Raw genomic sequence first — 20,796 nt, forward strand, 5'->3', positions numbered from 1 at the left:
ACAAAATTATTTTGGTTGCTTTTGTATGTCAATATCAAAAATTTGTACGAGATAAACCAATATTGAAAATTCAAACAAAAGAATAACAGAGCTCAGTAACTACTTTTTCAAAATCAAATGTTCCCCCATTTCAAGTTCTATCGTTGAAGAAGTAGTGACGTCAGTTTTTACTTGAAAATATAGATAGCAATATATGTCCAAGTAAAAACAGCATTTACCCGGTATTGCTATACTATAAAAATCATCAGTTTTACAAAAATTGTAATAATAATAAATATAATAAATTCATTACATAGGGATAGGACAACCGTTTTGGTTTCCATCTGTAAGTCGACAAGAGTCGTTAAGTTCTGATTATTGTCAAATATATATAAATATAAAAATACATTTATGAAACAATAACTCAACAATGTTCCAATGCGATAATCACTTATAGATAATATTTGATAAAGAGAAATAAAAATTCCAAAGCAACCTATTCAATTCAATTAAAATATATTGCATTGATATGCTTACAAGTAATTAAAAAATATGAATAAACAATTCACAGCGGTCATCCACATATCCTTGACCTAAAATTGCAAGTCCAAATAGTCGCGTGTGATCAAAACTCTACAAATAAACACAAATTCAAATGATTTGTCCTTCTTTTCTCGGGAAAATATTTATTTACTTAAAATGCCCATATTAAAATATAAATATTTTATTTTATATTCAGATTAGAACACAACAGCCTCGGAGTCCTGCTTGACTATTATGGCTTAATAAATTGTTCATCTAATCTATATAACTCGATTGTAAATTTGAAACTATTGTATGATGTGATACAAAGATAAAAGCTAATTTCTCTTTTATTGGCAAAAAGTTCTGCAATAAACAGAAACAATTGTTAGGAATAGTAAAAACAGATAATTACAATGGGAATAGTCTTAAAAGCATTAATGGCATTAACAGTATTAAGAAGATAATTACTTAACGTCAGCATTACTTCTTTTAATGTGATAAGTAATATAACACTGTTCGGGTAAAGTATTTTATTCGAACGCTTGACTAAAGCAATAAAACTATATTTATGCAATTACATTCGTTGTAAATATAGCCACCGAAAACAATAAAAATATTTAATAACGCAAAATCGCGAAACATAAAAATTTTAACAATATATTCAAGATAAATTATGGTAATATAAAATACACTTCGAAAATTGCGAACGCGTTGCATCAAAAACGTCATTGAATTTTTTTATCACTAGTTTAGTACCAATATCGTAAAATAAATTTAAATATTATAATTAAGACCACAATGTTACACCAAACACTTCGAAGCAAGAGCTAATTGTACAAATATATATATATATATATATATATATATATATATATATATATTTCGCCAATTTTGATGATGAGATTTTAGTACAGAAATTATTGAATTAAAAGCCTGTCCTTATAATATATTTAAATGACAACGAGGAAGTACAAACAGTTCTAGCTTAAATATTTTATTCACATTATCTCTATTAATGAATCACAGAATGTCTATAAATACGAACTATTATTATACACCTATCCCCCGTTTTACTTGGTAGTTTTGCAAGTTTTGCACGTTTTCAATTTTACACAGTTTTTGAAAATATTTTTTTTTAAACGAGATTTATTAATTTTGCATTTACACGAAATTATAAACTCATAGACAAAGCCTATGCCTATGATGGAAATATGTAGATAATATGAAAACTTTCCGTTTTATGATTAAAACTAAATTTTTTGTGTGTTATTTCGACACTTGTAGAATAAAATGACCTAGAGAAACATCTCTCACGTGTGTGTGTGTGTGTGTGTGTGTGTGTGCGGATACAAATTTTCGTAGACGATTTTGGGAACACCGATTAACCGATTTCAATAATTTAAAAAACATTCGATTCGTATTGATAAGGAGACGTGCTGATTAGTTTTTGGCGAAGGCAGGTCTAGCCGTTCCGAAGATACGGGACAAAAAGTGCCGAAAACGGTAACTCAGTTTTTAAGAAAACGGAGCGTCCGATTTTAATAATTAAAAAAACATTTTACTTTTATTGACAAGATAAAGGACTGATTACATTTTTGGGAAGGCAGATCCAGCGGTTATAATCTCTCACTAAAAATAAGTTAAAAACATGTCATTTGGCGGTCAAAAATGTTTTTTGGACTTATGCACATCAAATTATCAGATATTTTATAAAGATTTTAATAATGTGTACACATTTTGTGTGATTTTTTTGGGGTTCCGTACCAAGATTTTTAATTACGGTACGGGAAGTCCCAGCAATTTGCCTTAAGGCAAGACGCCATGCACCCCACTAGTTTAGCAATAAATTTTAACATTTGACACTTCTTTAAACATTATGACCACATAGGGAGGTTATTGCATTTAGGCATAAACTAAGGTGACCATACAGTCCCGGATATCACCTTGTGTCCCGGGTTTTTCTAAAAACAATATTTGTCCCGGCTTTAGATCTTTTATCCCGGATTTTCAAAAAGTATAGGCCAATATGGAATCTTCGCTCTTACTTGATAATAAAATTATCAACTACCCGTCAAATATCTGAAAATGTTATGTACAACTAGTATGATTATATAAAAAACGGGTTGAAATAGCCTCTAACATTCATAATTTTGAACTTATATTTGAAATTTTACGAAAATTAACAAAAATTATGAGAATGAACTTCTTGACTGCCTGAAATACCTAAGTGCTAATTATGAAGAAAATTGAACAAAAATTTATAATAAGTTTGAAAGCTTTCGCATTTTTATTGCATTCTCAAATAATGTTTGTTATTTTAGAATCATTAAATTTTTTAGTATCCATCCACCCCCTCCCCTCCGTCATATCTAAAAATTACCGCCCCGGTTTTGACTTTGAAAAAATATGGTCACCTTACATAAACGCCACTTTACACCGGTCCCCGCGCTTTGAAACATATTGTCCCTATCCCGCACAATATGCGGGATCAATTTAAAACACTTCGTATTTCTGTTTTATGAATAATTAAAAATTGCTCTGGCTCAGGACACCTTCAAGAGAGACGTATGGTGCAACTGCTAGTGTGTCAGCGGATTTGAATACCGGAACTACGGCCGTTTCACACGGGTCGAAACAGGAAACCGTCGAGCAACTCGGCAAATTTTTCAGTTACGCGCTGACATCGTTCTAATGTTCAATATTGGGTTGTCGAAGACATGACTTATATATTTATATGCATTTTTAATCGAGTCAGATTAAAATTTATTGCTGAGAACTAGAGCAATAGTCTATAAGTCATCTTTTTAATGCTTTTGTTAATCTTATTTGAAAATGAGAGGAGAGAATTAAATTTTATTTTGATTGAAAATGATATGAGAAATTCTCGAATCACTCGTTTTTCATATGTATAGGGTAAAGCGCGACTTAAAGCTCCGCTGGTAAAAAGGTACACCATCAATATCTCAAAAACGTTAAGTTAAGAATTTTTCTACAACAATATTTGAAAGTGGAGGGAAAAAGATGTATAACCAGTCATCACTTTGATTCTAACAACGCTGCTTCGGCAAAAAAACGGCAATGTTTGAAAATCCATAACAAAAGTATTTTTTTTCGTTGCTATTTGCTTTGGTTGTGATGTGTGCCATGTTGCTTAGTTCACAAAACATTGACATAACTTTTAAGTATAGGTTATTTAATTGTTTTTTTAAGATTCATTGTTAATTAACTTCCCGAAGGGTAGTTATACTAATGGGTCCAAAACCGAAAATGATTTTTTTTGCATTTCTCGACGTGTAGAAGGTTTCTAAACACTTTGGCATATCTCAGAAAAAATGAATGTGTGTGTGTGTTTTGTATGTCCGCATCCACGTTTTCGGGCGCACGGATCAACCGATTTGAATGGTTCAAAAAACATACGATTCCTATTGATAGGGAGATGTGCTGATTAGTTTTTGGCAAAGGCAGCTCCTGCAGTTACGGAGATATGGAGTAAAGAGTGCAGAAAATACAAATCGAGTTTATGAGCGAACGGAGTATCCGACTTAAATGATCTAAAAAACATTGAATTTGTAATGATTGGGAGAAGAGGTGATTAGTTTTTGGCAAAGGCAGATCCAGCCAATTCGAAGATACAGGGCTAAATATTAAAAAAATAGCAGTTTTTGAAAGAGTTGAGCGTCCGATTTGAATGATTCAAAGAACTTTCTGCTTGTTTTAACAAAATAATTACTTTTGTAAAAAAAAATGTTTCAATTTTTTTTTTCAAATTTTTTTTTTTGTTATCGAAAATACTTCAGATTTTAATTTTAATTCTGACTAAAGTTCTAAAACTCATATACCTTAAATAAATAGTTTTAACTTTGCAATTCAGTTTACATAATTCTTATAAATATTAGACAATGTTACAATATTTATAATAATCTATTTGAAAACATTTAATGTTTCTCGAACATTTCGTTACAGTACGAGAAGTTCCAGCAATTTGTCTTAAGGCACGATGCCATACACCACTAGTTTTAAGTTAAATTCAACAGTTTCTTTTATATAAACTTTATAAAAGCTCACACCTGGGTGGGGTAAAATAGACCAACTAAACGTTTACCTCGAAAAAGGTGTAACAAATGTAAAATAGTATATAAAAAAGTAAATCAAGTTAAAATAGGCAATTTTCCAAAATATAAATTAAATAAATAGTTATTCCAACTCTGCTGATGAATGACGAAATACAAGATCGAGGTAATACACAGTGTTATCCATGTAAAAAATGCATACATGAAATTTATATTTTGCATTGGTTGAATAATGTAGCTATTACTTCGTAAAATCCCTTTAAAATTAAAAATAAAACATTGTACCTGTTTGCCCCCTATGGGGTAAAAAAAAACAGCTTCGATTATCTCTGAAGAAGGGCACTTAGTACTCATTTTTTCATCGCAATTTAGAACAACTCTTTATTTGCTTACTTCTTCAAAGTGTAACTTAGGATATTCCTACTATAAGCTTTTGCAATAATGTTGTAACTTATTAGACTTTTGCAAAAAATATATATTTATATAAATATATATGTATATGTGCTTAAGCAGTTGTTATGAATTTATAGCTCTACTTATAATATAATAGTAAAGAGCTACTTTAATCAATATACTTTCTAATGTAAAGATACAAATTGTGAGCATGTGGTGCAATGTTACTAGCGTAATTATTAACATTCATTTACATAATGTGTGATTCATGCAGAAGCATTTCTCTGTCTATATTTAATAATTTGTAGTAAGTATTTCTGCAATGTATATGTGAGTCATTTGAAGCATTCTTAAAATTTTCAATATATTTAATTTTGGCATTATTTTGTCAAATTCATTATTAATTATTAACAATTATAATTAATTATTCAGTAAGAAAATATTGAAAAATTTTAGTAGATATTTGCAAGTTTTGAAATTCATACTAAAAATAGGCAAAATTATGTTTATATATTCGTTCTGCTATTGATATAAATTCATGACGTAAAAAATATTGCTATAAATCGAAGTAAATACTAAAATACCTGCAAGTCAATTACAACCACTGACTTATTATTTTTTATTGTGACAACCGTCAAGTCAAGATTTCAAAGCTCTATTTAAAAAAAAATCGGCTTATATTTTATGAAAGATGTCAATATATTTCCAAGTGAAATACAAGCCTTTCCCTTCCCCAGAATTGCTGCATTAGATAGTACAAAATTATCTATTAGAAAAGTTCTAATAGTAAAATTAATCAAATAGAGATAAGCCAACTGTTGGATTGCATTCTAAAAGGTCTTGTAAACTAGTTTGTAAAGAAACTAGTGGTGCATGGCATCGGGCCTTAAGGCAAATTGGTGGAACTTCCCGTACCGTAATAAAAAAAATTTAAAAGCTCAGAAAAGAAATATAATTTTTTTTTTAAATTCTGAATTTTTTGAACATTCTGAATAAATTGGAAAAATTTAAAAATAATAAAATGACTTTTCTGAAAATACTGATAATTTTTGAAAACTATTTTTAAAATTTTTTTTTGTAAATTTTGAAATTTCTCGTAAGTTTTTGATAGCCATTTATACCGGTTGATTCAAATTAGAAAATATTTGATTTTCGACCGTCAAATCGAATTTTTTTAAAAAAAAAATTCTAGATCTCCAAAAACGCTTGACCTACTTTGCAAAAACTTAATGAATTTTTCAATACGTCAATACAAGTGGAACTTTTTTTGAATCACTCAAATCGGAAGCTCCGTTCTTTTTGCGCTCTTTTCTCCGAAACAGCTGGACCAACTTTTGCCAAAAACTAATCAGCATGTCTCCTTATCAATAGAATGCTCTTTAAATCATTCAAATCGGTTAATCGCTGCTTCCGAAAACTTCGACAAAAATTGTAACCATACATACATACGCACATACATACATAACTACATGCACATATACACATACACATACACATTCATTTTCTCAAAGGATGAGTAATAAGTAAAAATATGCAAAAAAATTCATTTCCAAATTTGGACGATTCCTATAACTTACCATAAGGAAATTTATAAGACACTAATGTACTATGCATTTTCAATTTGACTCGAAACACTAAAGATAGAGCAACAATTAAGGACTTGACCTCTTTTTTGAACATTTTTTTTGAAATCACACCCGTGTAACACTAAAAACAGTATGTTACATGATTCCATGAATATGGTATACTCTTTGCTAAAGATTACATTTATGAAGTACCATAAAATGCATGTTTTATTATCTAATGGTAAACTCTGTGAAAGGAGAGGCAACATACACGTATGTCATGTAGTGTTTAAAGCTGGCTGATTTCTGAAGTTTAATGTTCATATGATTGTAATTAATGTATTATAAAAGAAAATTTATTCATTTAAGTATTTGCAGCTCTGATTATAACCAATGTATAAATTGTAGTATTGTAATTTAACTACACCTTTGTGAGTAATGTATTACTACTAACTATGTGATATATTTAAAAAAAAACGCATCATAGATCTCCACGAAATCAAATAAAGAACAAATCAATTAAAGAGTACTTTCTTTTTGTAAGTCAATAATACCAACGTTCAACATCTTTGCCTGTATATATAGTAAGATTAAATCATTTTTAATTTTCATCGTTGTTACATTATACCGAATTACATCCCATAAAATTATTATTATCAACGAATTCACATTTGGCAAATTTTCTCACAATCAGTGAAGCAATGAGTCATAATTTACAGATGGAAAACATCCATTTCTTGTACAATAATACTTTGCAATAAGTTTGATTAAATGCCACTACATTAGTAAACGACCAAAATGCAATTCATAGTATTGCGATAGTTTGAATACAAATTTGTTTCCCAAAAGGACATGGCATATTATAAATGCCACCGAGAGAGCATGAATGTCAAAGCCATAGAACTTCATGATTAACTTCGATTGATGTAAAGTATCGTAAATTAGAAATGAATATTTAAATTTTTAAAATATTAATATTTAATTTTTCATGCAATAAGATAATATTGCTTAACCAGTTAACTGTGGCGCTCACATAGAAATATGCGCACACTATTGTCATCCGAATAGAGCTCATGACGAGTATATACGTCAATCATAGAGAAGTTGCGATGCAACTACTTATTTTATATAGTCAATTTAGGATATTCTTAATATTCTAAATTGACTGATTTGAATTAAATTCTAAATTGACCTCATAATCAGAATACTCTTAACAATTTGACATTTCAGAATTTTTCTAAAAAAAAAAAAAAAAAAAAATAGTTGGTATTGGTATTTTGCCTTGGGGCAAGTTACATGAACTTCCCGATATGTTTAAATAATCGACTTAATTAATAAAAAATAAATTAATTTATGAATAATTAAAAGTATTCCGAGTGGATTTATTACACATCATTCCAAACGAACGAACGAACACGTTAACTCGGAGTATTTTCTGAAAGCAAATTTTCAAAAATCAATAATTCTTATAATTGAACCAGTTTCCGTAGGACTTTAATGGTTTAGTATGTTTATTAAGACCAAGTACTCTATCGTTATACCAAGTAAATCCTGTAATTTTAATTTTAACAAACGTCAAAAAAAACTACTCATTTTCTCAAACTTTGATAATTTTTTTTTTAAATTAAACTACTTGTCGTAAGGCCGTAAGTTATTTCAGTAAGTTCTGTAAGACCATGATATATATCGCCAAAAAAGTTCCATAAAAATCGGCTTAATTTTTTTTCAACAGTTAATTACAAGAAAACGGCTAAGTAGATTTTCACCTAAAAATAATCAGTATCATTCCCAACTAATATCTTTCGAATAGTTGAGTTTGAATGTGGACGAAAAGTTTAACATTTTTCTTTCAAATTACAAAGAAACGGTTTGGCATATGTCGCGCAAAATTGATAAACGCTAGTCCTCAACGAGATGCATCGAATGGCTTTTAAATTTTTGAAATCGGTCTAGCCGGTTTTGAGAAAACGTCGATTTACGGAAAAAAAAAGTTCACATACACACATACGCACACACAGACACAACACACATTTCAGATATTGTTCTGCACACACATACTTTTTCCAAATTTGGTCTTATTCGATTCAGGACGGCTTGAAATGTCAAGAAAACATAAAATTAGCGAACCGGATTTTTTGATGAAAACAAACTTCTCCATCGGGAAATTAAAAAAATAAATGGACACTGTTTTAAACGTATGACGAATATACCTCTGAATGCCACTTCTCCATGACTAGTATATTCCTTAATAATAGTTAACTGGTTAATTAAGTATAATATGAGTCATTAAATTAAAACTTAAATATAAGCAACATAATATAATATGGGTAATTAAATTAAAAAATTAGATCCAATATTTGTTAAATGTTCTATTCTATCATGTTCTATTATTATGTAAAATTGTTTAAAGTCGAATTATCAAAATAGCACAAAACTATAAAACAAAAATAAGCAGTCACCCCAACGTCTTAGCAAACAAACTGTACAATACCACATATAATCAGATTAAACAGATTAAAAGACAACAGATTAAAACGACAATCATTACTCGAATTAACAGAATAAGTAAAGTTAGTTTATGTAGGAATTATTTATATGCATATGTATTTATAGTCATATATTATTTATGCATGTTTAGACTTACAATAGGTTTTAGTATCTATATTTATAAATATTTTGCCATAATTGTTACATATCATAACTAAAAGGTTCACTACTGGGTAGCCTTTTAAGCATCCATTTGGAGACAGATTGTAATTTACATATAAATAAAAAAAAAGTCGAGTTATGACAATGAACAAAATGTAGTTATAAGATATGATTATACATAATACATATATGAGATTATCTGTTCTCGTTCTTAGCATATGCTTACGTGTGTAGAAGTGATTTAACTTATTATCAGCATAATATGATTTTAATTGGCAATGCAATTCAGTAACGACTATTGTGATATTAAAAGCAAGTTCTCGACCACTTATTTGATCTCAAAATATAATACATTCATGTACCCACTACAATTATTGTACTAGTAATTCATTTAATGTGATTTTTCCTTTAAGATATTGTTCTGCACGCTGAACACGCACAAAGTGGATATGCTTAAGTTGCTAGGCAGTCAAATCGGCTTAAACGACTTCATATTTGCACATAGGAAAGGGCGACCTAAAGAAATAGAGATTATAAAACACGAAGATGCTCTCGGTCTCACGATTACGGACAATGGAGCTGGCTACGCCTTCATCAAACGGATTAAGGAAGGTTCGATTATAGATTCTGTTGGGCACATACAAGTACGTATCATTATTACGTTATCAAGTTTTATCATTTTTAATTATATAAAAGCACAAACCAAAAACAAAAAAATTATGATTTATATATTACTTTTGTCTGAATCTACCTGTATACATCTACGAAACTTTCGCTCACAACATATTTAAGTATAATTTTTAATTTAATTTAATTTTTCTATAATTTTTCACAATTTTTTATTTCTCTCACTGAATCAACAAACGTGACCGTATCCAACATTAAAGTAAATTTTGACTATTTAGTGATATATTTACTTAATAATTTTAAATTCGTAATATACTGTCAGTTTTATCGTTAATGTTGCATAGTTTGATCTAGGGAATGCAATACCGATGGAAAATTTCAATACCGGTATTTCGGTAATTTTTCATTTTAAAACCGGAATACCGGTAAATTACCGGTATTTTTTATTATCTTAAACAAACGTAAACAAAATTGAAAGTTACTAGTACAAATATAAAAAAAATGTATATACAACTACAACTATATTCAACAATAAAAATAATAAAAGAAAACAATAAGATCATTTTTTTAAATCATAATTTAACAAAAGTATATCCAATTTAATTAATTCATTATCACTATCGAGTATATTGAGTACTTTTCACCAAAAACAAACTTATGAGCAAGATAGACCAAAAACTCATAAAAGATCATATTACATTATTATAATAAACTGTATTGTCTGTATCCGATGTGTTAAATTAGCATAATCTCCAATATTTAAAAAAAAAATTCTACACTAATTTAAGATCGGACATTTGTTGAGATAAATAATAAGTTACTATAATTGTTAGAATTGTTATTTAAAACAATGTGATTGCTTCTACAGTATTTTCAAACTTCGAAACGTTTTCGAAAAATAATATTTTATAATTGTAGTAAAAAGCAAAAATATTTAGTAATCATCATAATTATTATATATAAAGTTAGAAAGAAATAAAGATGTATGTATGATATAAAAAATATAAAATATTTTGGCGCAAATATCACTTAAAAAACCGTTACATTTTTACATAAGATGAAACAAGCATCATTATCTATCAGTCCAATTCTATTTATTGTAACACGATATGCAGCCCTTAGTAAAGCAATAAATATTTAGTTTAATGACGAGTTGAGATAATATTTGACATTTGTTTATTTTATAAAATCACTTGAAGCTGTTTATGCGATTATGATATTTAAAGATAAATTTGTTCCGAGAAATTTAAACTTTAGTGTATAATATTATGTATCAAATAGCGCTTATGTAAAAATACCGAAAATACCTGTGTTTTTGGGGTAAATACCGGTAAAAATACCGCCGAAAAATCGGGCATACCGGTATACCGGTATTGCATTCCCTATTGATCAACTTTTTCGATTAACACTTGTTAATTTTGTTTTGTTGCAAGTTTTTGAAGTGATAAAAACTCGAAGATCTACAAAATATTTTTTTGATATCAGATTCTGATCATTTTGGTTTTATTTTAGAGAAAATAGATGTATTTAAGTTTGTATGTGGTTTTTAACCAAATTTTGGACGTTTCATCTGGTGGACCTGCCTCTAATAATAAGCATTACTTTGCACAAGTGTCTTAAAACACTTGTGGTAATCATATATCAAAAATATATTTTATAGTTCTTCGATATTTTATCAATAGCTTGCAACGAAACAAAATTAACAAGTGTCAATCAAAACAGTTGATCAAAATATGCAACATTAATGATGAAACCTTGTAGTTGACTTTTATATGTTTATTGAATCGCCTATCTTTACTCTTCACTTCTTACATGTCTCCACGTTTGAACAAAGTAACGTACAACATAAAGCCTGATATTTATACCACGTAAAATGAACCCATCGAGATAAAAGTGGTGAATATATATTAAAGATGCTGCATATGCAAAATTTAGAAATGTTTTTATATTTTTGAAAATAAAGTTTATAATACAAGTGTATAAAAAACATTCGATTCATATTGAGAGTCCATCTTTTTCTTTGGAAAGGATTTTTTTTAAAGTTAAAATTAAGATTTGCACATAAAGTTTTCAGAACATTGACCGATATATTTTAACAATTTGTCTCAAGTTATTTGTCAATATTTTCTAGATAAAAGTCATCACTATTACAATAATTGCAATAATAAAATTCATCACATAGTGATGAGACAACTATTTGGGTTGTAAGAAATTCATCACAACAGCTCATAGAACCCATAAGTTCTGATCGCTGTTCAAGTAATTAAAAAACAAAATATTTTCTATATTTACTTGTCTCCTCTAGCCAAACTATTTTAACTTCACTTGTAAAATTTTAGAATTTTGTTAAAAAAAATTAAATAGTGTGGATGCTTTTTAGATAATTCATATCTGAAATTCCATACAGACACAAACAAAATTGTAATTTGCATATAAAATTAACCCTCAACTATTGGACCAAAATTATTTCGTCTAATATGTTTCAAACTATTCAAATAGTATTATTGATAATATGCGAATACATCAGGATTGGAGTTATATACATCATCTAGGTTTTGATGTCATCCAATAATACTCGATATAAGGTTAGGCTGTTGTATAATAAACAATCTTCGACTCATTATTAAAACCAAGCATTAAATAAAAATTAACATTTTCAAAAAATTAATAATTTGCTAATATTTTATATAAATAAATATAAGGAAATAAAAATTATTCTACTTGAAGTTGTTATCAGCATCTCTGTTCACAAAACTTCACATGATTGAAATTTTTTTTACAACTTTGAAGATTTTTTTAACCCACTCATTATATTATTTATATTATATCAACGTCGCGTAGTGTTGAGTCAAAAACCTTATAATAGTCCAGTCATTTAAGCTTAAATTAGGTAAGAATTTCGGAATTCGAGATACCCAGCTGTAAGTCTGTAAATACTTGTATATTGACACCCTAAAGTTGTTTCAAAACCTACTTATGGTATTGACACGCTACCATATGTAGATTTTGAGACAACTTTTAGGGTGTCAATATACAAGTATTTACAGACTTACAGCTGGGTATCTCGAATTTCGAAGTGAACTTACTATAATGACTGGATAATTAGAATAATGTCATCTACTAACGGTTAGTAGATGACATTATTCTAGTAGTTGCTAACTAACCCATGATTTTTAACTAAAATAGAAATCGAAAAATCCCCGATCACAGTAGTAATAAATGATCAGAAATTGAAAATATTTTTTTTAATATACACGATTTTAAATAGCAGTCCAAAACATAAATTATTTGATACTAAAACACAATTTAAATTTAAGAAAGTTCTTAAATTGTATATTTAAGAATCACAGAAAATAGACTGCTCTTGTCATGACTATGGGATCGTTCAAGTATTACGTAAGCAGATTTATTACAATTATTTACCCCCCCCATCCCCCTTCTCAGCAAAAGTAAGCAAAGCTCATACCCCCTACCCCCATGCTTACGTAAACATTTTGCAATTAATGTAAAAAAATAAAAATACTACCTATGACGTAATCATCATCAAGACTTCCCTGCCCCCCATGTCAACCCAAAATAAGCAAATCAACAATCCCCCGCCCCCCTATAGTGCTTACGTAATACTTGAACGGCCCCAATGCAATAGAAATAGACAATGATTTTTTCTTTCAGGTTGGTGATCATATTGAAAAATTAAACGGAGAAAATGTTGTTGGCCGTCGCCACTTTGAGGTGGCGCGCCTTCTGAAGGAGATACCACGTGGTGCTACGTTTACGATTCGCCTAGTAGAACCTCTACGTAACGGTTTTGGTAGCATAGGGCCAAGGGGCGACCCACGGCTTTCTAAAGGGAAGAAACCAGGATATGGTACGGGAAAAGAAACACTTCGGTTCAAGGCGAACGGGAACGTGGCCATAGAAGATGAGGTTAGTGAATATTTTGTAAAACACTTGGTGTATTGTAGAATAAATTAATCTAAAGTAAATGTAGAAAAATGAATTAAGGGGTTAGGGGTACTTGGAATTTTTTGGAATCAATTTTTATTTTTTTGCATTTTCATTAAGTGTAATATCTTGAAAATGTTCTCTGCAAATTTCAAGTTGATCCGATGATTACTTTTTGAGTTATTGGACTCTTACCAGCGCGTTGACGCAAGTGGAGAGCTCGATACTTATACTCAAGATTATTCTCCCTCACCTCCTAATGTTTTAAAAGCTTTCTAACCAATTTACGACGATCTCAGCAATGATAATTTACTTTCAAGATGTGTAGTTCAAGATTGAATCCATAATCAGAAAGAAACTCAGTGGCAGATCAGCGCGCCAACGAGAACACTCGGGAGGCCAGAATGCTTCATAGGCAACAGCAAATCGAAATTCTGAAATTTTTGTTACTTCAAGTCAAAACATTGTATAATGGTGCCGTATTAATATTTTTGTCAAAAAACACCGTTTAATAGCAAAAAAACAATACTGAAAATTCTCATTTTTTCGTACCTCCAAGTACCCCTAACACCTTAATTTCACAATTCGCGAGTGGCAAAGGTTAATTCTCAAATTTTTATTTTGCTGTTGAGGTTGTTTTCTTTTATTTAATTTTTATTGATAAATAAATTAGGGCCACTGTTAAGCTAATTAGGAATGGCTTACATGAATATTATTTGTAATTAAGATTTATTGATTTTTATGCAATATTATAAACAAAATTGCATTTAATGATATATTTTGATCAACGTTTAAGATAGTTTGGCTTACATAATTTATACTTGCTCTTAGTCAACTATTACTTTTAACACAAATGAAATATACTACAACCGTTTCACATTTTTAAATCTGAAATTTGAATTTTAGTACTTTCATATATCTTGTAAAATAATAAAATTTAAATTTTAGGTTTAAAAAAAAACATACAACGGTGTTAGTGGTATATTTCACCTGCATTAGAAATGATAGTGGACTAATGCTATGTTATCTTCCGTCAATAATATTTCTGAATTTGCCGATAAATAAAATTTTAAATTTCAATATAATAGAATTTGTAAGCATAATCAGCTATAATATAATCGCACAATCAATAATAAGTTAATCTTTATTGAACTAATATTAATAATAACAGAACATCTCTAGCATTACAAAATTTGAACAAAATAATATAAACAAGCAATAAAATACCTTGATAAAAAAGATTTGTTAAAATATGTCATTGTCATTTGACCATTATGATATTTCATTAAGTCGTGTTTATTAAGATAAGCCAAATATAATAAATTCCTAATATTATCAATTTTATCTTGATTATGTTATCATGTTACAAAACATGATACTGGGTGCATTGAAATGTGTATAGAAGTTGTATAGTAAACCTATACAGCATTTCTTCAAGCATTTATAAAAAATATTAATAGTGTATTTAAAATCATACGTTTTTATCAATTAGTTATTTGAACAGCAATCACAGCTTAAGGGTGATGAATTACTTATAAACTACGGTTTTTATATAGATGGCAACACAATCAATTGTCTCTTCTTCACTATAACTATTGTGATTATTTCTACTATTACAATTTTTATAATAATAACAATATGCGCTTCGGACAGCCTGATGTTGAGCAGCAGTGACATCGGTTTTCATTTGGAAACACATATAGCAATATGTTTCCATGCGAGAATAGCCTTGTCACACCGTATTGGTGCACCAATCAAAAATCCATTATTATTACAGAAACTGTAATAATAAAATTCATCACACTGATAAGACAACTGTTTGGATTGCCATCTATAAAACTGACGTAGTTAGTTAATACTCCAGTCATTATAGTAAGTTTACCTCGGAATTCGAGATACCCAGCTGTAAGTCTGTAAATACCTGTATTTTTCACCTTAAAAGTTGTCTCAAAGCCTACATATGTTGCGTACACCCTACCATATGTAGGTTTTGAGACAACTTTTAGGGTGCAAAATACAAGTATTTACAGACATACAGATGGGTATCTCGAATTCCGAGATTCTTACCTAATTTAAGTTTAAATGACTGGACTATAAAGTCAAATCATCAATAACAGTTTATAAGACACTTGAAGTCCGATTGCTGTTGAAATAACAATAATAATAATAATAAATTGATAATATAGTGATAATATAATAATAATAAATTGATGATATAGTGATACTTCACAGTATTATTATTTATAATTTCAGCATGATGAAAAAGTTCAACTAGGAATAGATCGTATCAACACACTATTGGATTCGTTTATGGGTGTCAGTGATGTTGAATTGGCGACACAAATTTGGGAACACGCCGTAGGTAAACAAATTCAAACACTTATTTGCTATCAAATAAAAAAAATCTGGTAACTATATCACAATTACACATTACAGCATATAATAATAATTGAATTTTCAATCACAGGAAAAAGTAATTCGATGGACTTTGCAGAGGCAATCGATTCATCCGACTTAGAAGCATTTGGATTTACAGATGACTTTATAATAGAATTATGGGGAGCTGTGACAGATGTACGCGCCGGACGCGTCAAATAAACTAAATTACATTTAATTTACTAATAAACATTTGATCATTATTTTAATGTCAATAATGTGCATTTTACATCTAATAATTTGAAATCATTAATGGTCATAAATCTTCGAAAAGTTGATGGCACTTCATGCTTCAAATCGCCAACGACATAACAAGCTCAAGATGCAATATTAAACTATGTTGTAAACATAAAATATATTATTGAAATTTTATAAAGAGGACTTTTATAATCGCTCAAAGTTTGACTTAATATAATATAAATTATTTCTCTTTAATATATTTTTATATTTTAAAGAAAATGTATGTACATAAAATAACTTGTAAGATGCTTTTATAAATCTAATAATATAACAATATTTTTGTTGTTCTTGTTCGTAGGATCAGCCAATTTTTATAGAGATATATAAATTTATTTAATTTAAATACTATTAATAAATTTAAACAAAACAATTTATATTATCTGTAATTTATATGTATCAAAAAACAATATTAAAAAAATATATATTGAAAACAATATGAAATATTATTATGTGATGATAACCAAAATTACCCCCTCCCTCACTAAACCACAGGTGTCTTTAGTTACGGAAAAAATGGTAAAATTTTTGAATTTTTTTGAAAATGTTTGGATTTTTTTTAAAAAAATCCAGATAAAAAACAAATATCTTACTATACGCCTTCCTCCCCCATGTTATATTTTGTCAAACTCCCCCTCACCCTAAAAACCAATGAATGAATAATGGACAAAACTCCTTACTCCGCATGACAAAAAATTAGATACCATATTCTAAATAATTCATTTCATGTCATATTGATATAAATTTTTTTAATATATATTGCTTTTAGCAACTTCGTTAAAATAAGTTCTCCATGTATCACAATTTCAAAATCTATTTTTTTTTATCAATATCATAAAATTGATCGTTCTACCTTCTATTCAGAAGAATTGCAAATAAGAATAGTCTAATAAAGTGATTTGAGATCAAGCACTTTTTCATAATTTTATCTACACCATTGTATATTTAAAATTTTAATAATAATTGTGAGATTTATTAATTTTAATAAAAAAAACTTCAACCCACAATGCAGTTAGAGTTGATAGAACAGATTAGCTTTCTATACATATAGAATTTATCAGTACAGCTTCATCGATCAAAAATTAATTACAAATTGGTACCAGAAACACTCTAGCTGTAAATACTACCAAAGCTTTTAAAGCTATACATATTCTATAATTCTATATATAAAACTTTTTTACCTACAATTGATCAAAAATGAATCATAAATTAGTACCAGAAACACCTTCTCAAAATTAAAAGTTGATAAAATGAATAATATGGTATGTTAAACAACTTCTGGTATGTTAACATAGACTTATTTAGGGTTTTTAGTTACGAAAGCAGTTAATAAAGGACACAAATCTACTTTATAAGTGAAATAATCTCACTCATCTCAAAAAATAAATGAACCTAAAATATCACACAGGTGCCATAAGACTATTTTGTCGAAAAAATATCACTTGACAGAAAAAAACAATTCAGGTCTTCTGCTGCTGCAGAAAGTTAATTATCGCAGTTAAACTACGAGTTAATTTTTTTCTCAAAATAAGACAAAATTCAGCACCTGATGTTTTAGAAATCTATGGGTTGATTCTACAGTAAAATAAACCAATGTTATGGTAAAGCTATGTTAAGTACCAGTTTTCATACAAAATGCTACTAAATACTGTCAAAATGCAATGTATTTGCCTTGCGATCAGGCGTGTTACGCATTAAATGCAACTTCACTCATATGTTATCAAGTCGTATCTCAAAGATGCAATTATGATAACATACCTGTTTTTTGACATTTGGGCGAGTTTTTTTTTAACTAAAACGCCTGACTGCACAGCAACCACATAAGCTTTTGACAGTTTTAAGTACCAATTTATATAAAAACTGCTACATAACATAGCCTTGCCATAACATTAGTCTATTTTACGGCAAAATCTGCCCACTAGTTTATTAAAATACCTGCTCTCATTTTAATTCGAAATACAATGTAGAAACAAGCAATTTGAAAAAAACGCCTACATCAACATAAATCGTAAAGTAAATTTAAACATCAACATAAAAATAATTGTACAATCTACACAATTAAAAAGTATAACAAGAAAGCAAGTCAACAATTTATTTTTTTAATCCAATTTTTTGAAGAAAATATGTGAAAAACGTTTTCAAATAAAAAAAATAAACTTAAAATATATGGATTTAGATTATACATAAATGCGTCACAGTATTTATAGTCATTATTTTTATTAATTTATTATTACCAATAGTCATTGTTTAAATCGCTTATATTTTATACCTTATTAAATTATTACGAGCTTTATATTTTTTATTACCATACCACAATTTAGTGCATATTTTCATATCATAGATTGTAGTGGCGATTAACAACAATAAAATATTCAAACTATATGTATGCATATTTATTACTGTTTTACACTTTCAACAACCATGCTCATTATTTTATTTGGATTAAATGCATCATTCATATGAATATTTCTACACTAAACAAAGGCTAAAACGAATATCTACATTTAAAAAAAATCTATAAAATCGTTAGAACGTCTACGTATCATTTATTCTCAATTATTTTTTTAATTCATTATATTCATTTTTAGAATTATTCGATATGCTTTTCATAATATTTGTAAATTTCTACACTCGTACATTTATGTTCTTTAAATTTAGTTCACCACTGAAAAATTATGTGTGTATATAGTTTAAATAATGCTCACTATAATTCAATATATACCAACGGTGTTATTGCCGAGTTACATCAAATAATTATAAGCAAAATAAACAAAATATAAGACATAAATAACTTTGACTAGAGCGAATCATCATATTTGAAACAAAAACCTGTATATTTACATATAAATAATTTATTTTTCACCAATGAAGGACGCACGTGTATATCTTGAACGAGAGCTACAATTTTGATAACGCGAACATTATTGCTTCATTATTATGATAAACTTTAAATCTTGTATACGTAAATAATTAATTCGTAACCGAAGATTAGTAATACTAGTATAATAAATACTTAGAACTTTCATCTGATAAAACTATAAATGCCATCAGATATAATTAAATAAAGGTAGTCGATTGCGCTTTCTAACTTTGTTTTGAATTTACAAAACCGTTTAAACTTAATGTTGACCTTGAAATTTGCGGCAGTTTATGAAACAGGGGTAATTAACATTTATTTTTTTTATATAGGAAGTTCATGCAACTTGCCTATAAATGCCACTCACGCTAAGTTTGTTGTATATGGGAAGAAATATTCAAACCATTTAATAAGCATAAATGGAATATTTGACAAAATACTTATAATCTTTAAAATATTAATTGAAAACAAAAAACCTCTAATAAGATCCCTGTCTAGATCATGTCTTTACCATAATTTGCATATAAACTTAACAGTGTAGGTTTTAACTTTTCGAAGAGAATTATATTTGCGTCAGAAAATCCGATTCGCTAACTTTATGTTTTATCGGCGTTCCAAGTCGTTCTGAATCGTTTGAGACCAAAATTGAAAAAAATATGTTTGTGTTTCTATATCACACGCACATACCGTATGTGTAGAATGTATGTATTTCTATGTGTATGTATGTGAGTGTGTATGCGAAATTTTACATTTCAACGACGTTTTCTTCAAAACGGCCGAATCTGTTCCAAAAATTTAAATAATGTATGATGAAATTCGATTAAGACTCCTAAGTTCGAGCATTTTCTTTATAATCAGTTCAAAAATAAAAAAAGATTTGTCAGCGTTTTGTTCGAGCCGATTTTAAAAAATGTAAACGTTGTTTGATAAATATCACGTCGGAATTGTGCTAACTAGTTTTTGGTCAAGATCCGCCGGGCCATTTCTTCGTAATTAATGGCTGAAATAATATTTTGTTTTCGACGTTTTAATGAAGCTTCGCACAGTGATAAAATTCCTGGTGTAAACCACATCCTAAAACATTAAATTTCCTGGTGTAAACAACATCCTAAAATATTAAGTCTATAGAAAGTGGTTTATTTAAAAAAACAGCATTAAAGTTTGAAATAATTAATACAATTAAAATGCTGCTAAATGTCAAAATGTCAGTTATTTGCACATATCGTAATGTTCATGTGACTTGCCGTGAGGCAAAATGCCACTTACATGTAGTAAAATATCTAATTTCCCGTAAGGTAAGTTATAGTAATCGCAAAAAAATCTAAAATGAAAATTTTTATATATCTTTACGTTTCAGAAGTTTCTGAACGCTTTGGCATACCTTAAAAAAATGATGTATGCATGTGGTTTTGGCAGCACGAACCAACCGATTTAAATAATATAATAAACATTCAATTCCTACTGATAAGGAGACGTGCTGATTAATTTTGAAGATAACGGAGCGTCCGGTTTA

The 20,796-nt window shown here is 28.7% G+C and overlaps 1 protein-coding gene and 1 long non-coding RNA gene across 2 annotated transcripts in view; one reads left to right on the plus strand and one right to left on the minus strand.

Annotated features, from left to right (window-relative positions):
- LOC113374582 (PDZ domain-containing protein GIPC3) overlaps positions 1-16,709 on the plus strand; it is a 38,833-nt gene extending 22,124 nt beyond the window's left edge. Inside the window, exons 2-5 of the mRNA XM_026614565.1 lie at positions 9,595-9,825; positions 13,481-13,735; positions 16,007-16,115; positions 16,221-16,709. Of these exons, the coding sequence (XP_026470350.1) occupies positions 9,595-9,825; positions 13,481-13,735; positions 16,007-16,115; positions 16,221-16,351 (726 nt within the window). The 3' untranslated portion in view covers positions 16,352-16,709. The remainder of the gene's footprint in view (positions 1-9,594; positions 9,826-13,480; positions 13,736-16,006; positions 16,116-16,220) is intronic.
- The window catches only part of LOC113374583, a 56,477-nt gene that overhangs the window by 27,195 nt on the left and 8,486 nt on the right, over positions 1-20,796 (minus strand). The window lies entirely within an intron of this gene.

The sequence above is a fragment of the Ctenocephalides felis genome, unplaced genomic scaffold (genome assembly GCF_003426905.1).
Source record: "Ctenocephalides felis isolate EL2017-DRISC unplaced genomic scaffold, ASM342690v1 CF-g0.4_SCAFFOLD_01886, whole genome shotgun sequence".
Lineage (NCBI taxonomy): Eukaryota > Metazoa > Arthropoda > Insecta > Siphonaptera > Pulicidae > Ctenocephalides > Ctenocephalides felis.